Below are 8227 nucleotides of genomic sequence, written 5' to 3' on the forward strand. Positions count from 1 at the left end.
ACAATCACTATTCGATCACTTGTGAAATTTATTTTCCAATTTTTATTAGAGAAACTTTTCTCTTCATTTTTAAGGAGCTCTTTTTTCTAGAAAAAATATTCTCAAAAAAATTGATCAACTAAATAGGGAAAACCGAAAAATGTTTCCCTTCCTATCAAACACACCCTTAATGAAAATTAATTAAATTTGGACTGGACTGAGTGAGAGAGGCATGGGCCTAGGATGCTGATTCATAAAGCCCATGTAGAAGATCAAATAGCTCTATTTAGTGAAAAGTCCAAATTAGCAGAAGTCATGTTTTGTTTTTTTTTTCAAATTGTTGATGACACTTGGGCCGACCAAGGTCCATTAGCTAATCCAGACAGGGAATGACATAGGGCGTAGTCACACATAACTCAGGGTGGTCAATCAAACAACCATCGTCAAAAAATTATAATATATATAGAGAAAACTATACAAAGTATATAGATTAAAATTTTATTCATATAGATATATCAAATTCCGGACACCCTTAACGGAATTTTTGATTTCACCACATAGTTGATGTATACCATGGGGCAAGTACACAAACCACCGTTTTAAATTTCAAATATGTGAATCTGAACTTAATCGGTCAAAGCATAACTTCAAATCTTGAATTTAGACTTCAGACATAAGAGTTTGAAGTTACGCTTTGATAGAAGTTAGAACCCAACTTCAAACTCATATGCAATAATTTGAACTTCAACTTTGAAATATAAAGTTAGGTTCTAAGTAAGATCAACTTCAGGCTCGAAGTAAGCAACAATTACAATTGATTCAGTATGAAGTTTGTCAAAATTGTAACAAGCCAAAACCTAGTGCAATCCCTAAACTCTTACCTTCTGGGCTTTAGCCAAATAAAAAGATATAAAATTATTAGATACTTTGGATGTAATGACATTAATTCAGTTATCGTTAAAGGAAAATTTTGTTGCTACTAAATATATCTTTTATCGGAGTCATGTCAGTTTGTAAGAATGTGAATTCTTTGACTTCTAATCCATGTTTAATTATATCCAATATCTCTATTGAATAATCCAACTTTCACATTTTATATTTGTGTTTTAGGTACACACATTTCATTTTTTCTTCCTACAAAAATCATGGAATTTGAGTGCCTAAAAGAAATAAAACCCTACATCTCACCTTTTTGTCATTAATTACTCATATTATTTGTTTTAAAGTTGCTTTCAAAGATACCAAACCCAACTAAAAGCAAACTCTCGGAAATCTGAGAAAATTTCAACAGAAGTCAACATCCTTTTGATTCTCCACAATTTCCCATCCCCACCACAAAAAGAAAAAAAAAAACACTTTCATTTTAAAAAATTAAAATTAAAAACATTTATCACCGCAGAAAGAAATCTTTAATTACCTAAACAATAAGAGCGTCATATAAGATAACATAGAAATATATATATTTTTAATGAATAACATAAGGTTCTAAGTTTCTTTTTTCTTACTTTGAAAGTATCTAAGTTCTTGTTAATGTATTAAAGTTCATGATTACCGGTGTGATAAGATGGATAAGATTCATTTATCATTAATTAGAAGTTTCAAATTTAAATTCTACAAATAAATCTTTTTTTTGATAAAGACATTTCTCCTTAAATAAATTCTACGTGATGTAAATCTAAATTAATCGGACTAGTGAATTCCATGTATAAGATGGCTAAGGGAAATAGTTGATGACTTAGTCATATACTCAAGAGAGTCAAGATTGGTTATGCAGGTCTCTATCAATTTGAGTAAAAGCCAGAGGAGCAAGAAGATCTTTAATGTGCATGTCATTTTATTATATACTTTTAAAAATAATTTTAACCTATATAAGCAACACTATTAATTTCATATGTACCATATAAATTTTCGACAAAACTCATAACATTAGGGTTGAAGTGAAGTATGTTTACCATCTGAATAACTCCCTCTCGTCTAACGATAATAACTTAATTTTACTACTAAATATGTTTTTTAGTTACAATTAACCTTCTTCATAAATGTCTCTAAAATCTATAATAATATTAGATTTAATGATGCTTAACTAATATCGATAAAAACTTTAACACTTTTATAAATATGCATATATACGCTAAAATTGTTTTTATCATAGTAACTCTAGTAGACCAAATATATAAAACTAAGAAGAGAGAATGTTATAGACAAAAGAAAACACGTGTTTGACCAAGTAAAACATTTCCAATAATTAGGGGATATATTCCGAAAAAGATGACTATTGCATGATTCAAAAAGTCCAATAATCTTTAAACATTGTGCTAATAAACTTAGAATTATAATTAATTAATGTACTAAAATTCCGCCACTGATCGCATAGTTGAAAGCAACCTAGCTATTAGCATATCAAGAGTTTAGACGTGGCATAAAAATCTTCTTTTTTAAAAAAACATTATTTTATTTAGAGCTCCAAATAATTAAACCATAATTATAAAATTGGAAGATTCAATGATAATACACGTTTAGGTTTAATGAAAATACACGAAATATTTAATTACCAATTTTTCAATGCAATCAAATATTTGTTTTATTTTATTTTATACGATATTATTTGATTATGCATGAAGTTGAACAAATAAAAAATAACTTTGCCACATATAAAAAGTATACGCCATAATATTTCTACGACTATAGAAGCATGATGTTACGGGCAAAATAAAAAAGTAAAAGTTAATTTTTTTAGATATAGGATTATTTTTAGAAAGAGTAGCACATCAAATGAGTAAGCATAGGAAAGCAAAATTAATTTCTCTCTTTTGGCTATTATTGACTAAAAAATAAAAGACTTCATCACTAAATATAAGTATGAATAAAATAAAAGAAAAGTCTAGCCAATCATTTAAGTTTTGAATTAAATAGATAGGACAACAAAGTAGATGGAAACTCTGTGACTATTATTATACTTCCAAATATATCATATTACATACTATTTCTATTTCAATATTTATGTGTAGTTTAGATTCAAAAAATAATAATTATTTCATTTTTCATGAATAAATATAAAATCTTTAAGTTTTGAAGTGGAAATTTTCATATTTAGAATTTACATAATAAATATTCTCTCATTTTAATTTATTTGTCTTAAAGAAAGTTGCTTTCCTTTTCAAACAACTTTTAATTTCAACTTCTCATTTGACATACTTAAGATCATAAATTTTAAAAATTATTTTGATATATTCAATATATCTTTAGTTTAAGACCATAAGATTCAAAAGTCTTCATTATTTTCTTAAATTTCGTATCAAATTAAAACCAGACAATCAAATTACAAAAAAAAGTACTCTGAACATTGTCACATAATTTGAGACAAAGTGAGTAATATTCTATTTTTTTTAGTTTTCCACTCAGTATCCGATATCCACATTGGAGTCTGACTAATCGGAATTCATACTGTGTAGGGCTCCATAGGGAAAAATGCTCTCTACCAAGAACTTTTTCATACCTAGAGTTCAAATTCAAGACCGCTGATTAAGATAGAAGTAGACTCATACACGACACCGCATCTTTGGCTCAATAATATTCTGTTTAAACCAAACAGCATAGATAAGTCCTGGTTGTTAAAATAGACCTGTTTACACAAAATTCAGAACCCAAGTGCCCTTCTTTTGAGGGATATGTACTAATCACCATCTCCCCATAACTACAAACACTAGATTTAGCCAAGTGTAATTCAAGAAGTGGACAACTTTGTCAAAATTCAAAATTGTCCAAAATCTTGCAAGCCCCACTTTGTCTTCCAAGTAATTCAGTCACAAAAATGAAGTCTTGGTCATATTGACATGTTATCACAGCACCAACACCCTTTTAATACTTTTAAATTTTTTTTTGCCTTATTTTGTATAACCAAGAAATGAAAAAGGGCTAGTAGCTATGGAGAAATTTCTACCCTTTTTGCTTCTTTGCCTTGTAATTTTTCTTCGAAAAGTTAATGGACAAGGAGATATGATAACTACCACTAAGTTTATCAAAGATGGTGAAACTATTGTTTCTTCTGATGGAACTTTTGAGTTGGGGTTTTTCAGTCCTGGAAATACTTCTACAAATCGTTATGTTGGAATTTGGTACAAGAAAATTTCTGTTATTACTCCTGTTTGGGTTGCTAATAGGTTGGTTCCACTTACTAATAAATCCGGGGTTTTGAAAGTTATTCAATCTGACGGTGTTGCTCTTCAAAATGTTACAAATTCAACTATTTGGTCGACAAATTCATCGAGATCCGTGCAAAACCCCGTTGCCCAGTTGCTGGACACGGGGAATTTTGTGTTGAGGGATGCTAATGATACGAACCCAGAGAATTTCCTCTGGCAGAGTTTTGATTACCCTACTGATATGTTGATTGCGAATATGAAACTTGGAAGGGATTTGGTTACTGGGTTTGAGAGGTATCTTAGTTCATGGAAAAGCAGTGATGATCCTGCTCCGGGGGATTATACTTATCATTGTGACCCAACGGGTTATCCACAAGACGTTATGAGAAAAGGGGCAGATGTGATTTATAGAGCAGGGCCATGGAATGGTTTAAGGTGGAGTGGTGCACCTAATATGGTGAACAATTCAATCACTTCGTTTGGTTTGGTAATGAACAATAAGGAAATTTATTATAAATATGAACTTGTGAACAAATCCGTAGTTTCAGCTCTAGTAGTAAAGCCTAATGGGAACACTATGCGTTTGATTTGGATTGTGAAGACTCAGGGTTGGGTTAATTACCATTCTGCTGATGCAGATGACTGTGACACTTACAAATTATGTGGTGCATATGGGACTTGCAACATTTTGAGTGATCCTGTGTGTCATTGTTTAGATAAATTTGAGGCAAAGCATCAGGATGATTGGAATAGGGCTGATTGGACGAGTGGTTGTGTCCGGAAAATCCCATTGAATTGCACTGGTGATGGATTTATTATGTATTCTGGTGTTAAACTGCCTGATACACGAACTTCTTGGTTCAATGAGACCATGAGTTTAGATGAATGCAGGGCGGTTTGCTTGAGAAATTGTTCGTGTATGGGTTATACTAATCTGGATATACGCAATGGAGGAAGCGGGTGCTTGATATGGATTGAGGAGCTGATTGACATCAGACAGCTATCTCAATCAGGACAGGATATCTACATTAGGATGTCAGCTTCAGAAATAGGTAATATGCAATTTACTGAGTTTTTCTTTATTACACAATGCTTGTTATCAAGAATGATGTATTGGATAGTTCAATTCTGTAAGGCTGATTAATGAACGAAGAGTAATGCATTTACAGGGAATTTAGTTGTAAACATCCTCAAGCAATGGATCCTTTTATTGAGAATAAGACTTATATGACCATCTTGTTCTTCAATAAAATAATTTGCACAGGATTTAAAAAGTTTATCAGAAATTCTAATTCACACAACTACCTAAAGAAACTTTTGGATGGAAAATGTTGCAGGTTCTGCTGGATCAAGTTCAAAGGGAGATAAATCTGTTATACTTGCAGTAGCTTTGCCACTATTGTTTGCGTTGATTCTTCTAGGTTTAGGTGTTGGCCTGATTCTTTATAAACGGAGAAGGAGAGAGGATCCAGTGGTTACGACAAGGGGTAAGTTAACATAACAAGTTTTTATCTGTTGAAAAGCCGGAAGTAATTAATGGTTATTAGTTCTGTATTCCATTAGTATCTCTTTTCAAGCTCGTCGTTTGAACAAAGTCTGCTTGGTTGTTCAAATTGCAGGGAGATTTAGTGGTCACAACAACAAGAATGATAACAGTAATCAAAGTCACCATGAAGATTTTGAGCTACCACTTCTTGATTTGCTTACATTAATCAATGCTACTGACAACTTTTCAATTGCGAACAAGATTGGAGAGGGTGGCTTTGGACTAGTTTACAAGGTAGAAACATTTGATCCTTGAGAGCACATTGAAACCTTAAATCGATTTAACTTTTTTGGTTGAAATGAAAGTAAGTTTTACTTTTACAGGGTGTGTTAGAAGGGGGGCAAGAAGTAGCAGTGAAGCGGCTATCAGAAACATCAAATCAAGGATTTCACGAGTTCAAGAATGAAGTTAACTGCATTGCTAAACTTCAGCATCGAAATCTTGTAAAGCTTCTAGGATGCTGCGTTCAAGGAGAAGAGAAGATGTTGGTCTACGAATACTTGCAAAACAAGAGCCTTGATATATATATATTTGGTTAGTCTTTCACATCCAGTGTGCATCCATTTCTTTCAAGTGAACTTCTGATGTGATTTCACTGAGCTTTGTTTCATGTTTAGGAGAAATTATAATAAGTTGAAAACATTTGGCAGATGAAGAAAGGAGCGCATTACTTGATTGGCCAAAGCGCTTCAACATTATCAATGGAATTGCTCGTGGACTGATGTACCTCCATCAAGATTCGAGGCTCAGAATCATCCACAGAGACTTGAAAGCTAGCAATGTCTTACTTGATACTGAAATGAACCCAAAGATATCAGATTTTGGGATGGCTAGAAGTTTCGGAGGAGATGAGACAGGAGCCAATACACGTCGTGTTGTTGGAACATAGTAAGATTTAAATCTTTGATTATACATATAGTTATGCACATTCACACATTCATAAAAATAGCTGGCTTTGTCCAGAGTAAAAGCTCCTCTGCCCCATTTAAGATTAAACCCACTCCACTCCGTTGCCATCTCTAAATATGTAATCCTGTCATTTCTTTGTTGCAGTGGTTACATGTCCCCGGAATATGCAGTCGATGGGATATTCTCAGTGAAATCAGATGTCTTTAGCTTTGGAGTATTAGTACTAGAGATTGTGAGCGGAAAGAAGAACAGACGATTTGTTCATCCAGACCACCACCTCAACCTTCTTGGACATGTAAGTACTGTGTCCTAACTCCTATGTGTAAAAGGACTTCATTCAAAGTATCTGTTAATGAGTTCAAGAGTAGTATATAAACTATTGACATTGCAGTGTATATAACTTAAATCGTTTGTTAACGGATGAATCATTATATGCAGACATATATGCTACATAAAGAAGGAAGATCATTGGAGCTAGTTGATCCAAAACTGGTGGACTCATGTAATATATCAGAAGTACTAAGATCAATCCATGTAGGTTTGTTATGTGTTCAACAAAATCCAGAGGACAGGCCAAGTATGTCAACTGTGATTATGATGCTGAGCAATGAAGGCATTTTGCCATCAGCTAAACATCCTGGCTTCTTTACTGAAAGGAAAATTGGTGATGTTGATCAATTTTCTTGGAGTACACAAACACCAAGTTCTATTAATGAAGTTACCATCACATTGTTGGATGCTCGATAAGAAGAATGTCGAGTGATTTATCAGATGATCATTCAACTAATAATTACTATCTTAGAAAGTCACTTTCTTTGTTGAAAGAACATTGAAATGTGCTTTTATGAGATAACAACTATTACTGAGTAACCATCTGAGAAATCAACCAGAAGAATGTCATAGTTGGTTCCATCTTACATCATTTCGTAGAATTGTATTAAAATCGTCTCCTCTTTTCTATTTTATTTTATTTATTTAGTTAGAAAATTTTGTATTACAACAACATACACAGTGTGATCCCATTTGTATTCTTTTGTAGTAATATATTTGTCTACATTTTACGTTAGGTCTCGAGTTCAAATTTCTACTACTTTTTGTCCCTCATTCCTACATTTGATCACTTTTTGCTTTCATTAGACCTTTTCATCTAAAATTACACTCATCGTTAGTAGAAAGTCTTCGTTTTTATCCCTTGACCCCAAAAAGAGCTTCAACCTTATTGAGATATTTTAAGTCATATTCAAAAGTTAAGGGGTACATTTGGACTTTCTGAATTATAAAATTTGATGCGTGTGTCTACCTGTACGCTCCACTAGCAACTATAATAAAACACAATTTGCTAACGTCAAAGGTATGATTGAAACAAAAGTTCAAAGTAGAGACAAAATTAAAGAAATTGTAGGAAGATCTAGCAAGGACAACAAATTTGTGTAAATCTGGTTTTGTTTGTCATGGTGACGTTAGTCCCACGTCCTAAAAGAAATATAACAATGAATAATTTGATATCCATAAAAAAACACATAATTTTTAAAAATAAAAAATAAACAACTAGCTAGAATCTTCCCTGTTAATTATATTTCCCTTTTTAAAAAAATACCTGATAATATTTTAAAATAAATTGAGACAGAAAGAAAGAGGAAAAGTGTGATAG

General features: G+C 32.2%; 1 protein-coding gene across 2 annotated transcripts; it reads left to right on the forward strand.

Annotated features, from left to right (window-relative positions):
- The first annotated feature begins 3865 nt into the window (after positions 1–3865).
- On the forward strand, positions 3866–7661 carry LOC125808852 (G-type lectin S-receptor-like serine/threonine-protein kinase At4g27290). Of its 2 annotated transcripts, XM_049488517.1 has the most exons (7): positions 3866–5173; positions 5459–5608; positions 5741–5901; positions 5991–6201; positions 6318–6555; positions 6721–6871; positions 7015–7661. In XM_049488517.1, exons 1-7 carry the CDS (start codon positions 3904–3906, stop codon positions 7321–7323), a joined length of 2490 nt encoding a protein of 829 aa, XP_049344474.1. In that variant the 5' UTR covers positions 3866–3903; the 3' UTR covers positions 7324–7661. The 2 variants fall into 2 exon arrangements, with proteins under 2 accessions (XP_049344474.1, XP_049344481.1); XM_049488524.1 differs by lacking the exons at positions 3866–5173; positions 5459–5608; positions 5741–5901 and having other exon boundaries at positions 6007–6201; positions 6285–6555.
- Positions 7662–8227: the final 566 nt, after the last annotated feature.

The sequence above is a fragment of the Solanum verrucosum genome, unplaced genomic scaffold (genome assembly GCF_900185275.1).
Source record: "Solanum verrucosum unplaced genomic scaffold, falcon-dt-bn FXZP01000277.1, whole genome shotgun sequence".
NCBI classification, from domain to species: Eukaryota; Viridiplantae; Streptophyta; class Magnoliopsida; order Solanales; family Solanaceae; genus Solanum; species Solanum verrucosum.

What these genes read in the sequence shown, in the direction of transcription:
- LOC125808852 (XM_049488517.1), top strand. Translation starts at nt 3,904, where the DNA reads ATGGAGAAATTTCTACCCTTTTTGCTTCTTTGCCTTGTAATTTTTCTT. An exon ending in GCTTTGGACTAGTTTACAAG is followed by an intron (nt 5,902 to 5,990) that starts GTAGAAACATTT and finishes TTACTTTTACAG; the next exon opens with GGTGTGTTAGAAGGGGGGCA. An exon ending in CCTTGATATATATATATTTG is followed by an intron (nt 6,202 to 6,317) that starts GTTAGTCTTTCA and finishes AACATTTGGCAG; the next exon opens with ATGAAGAAAGGAGCGCATTA.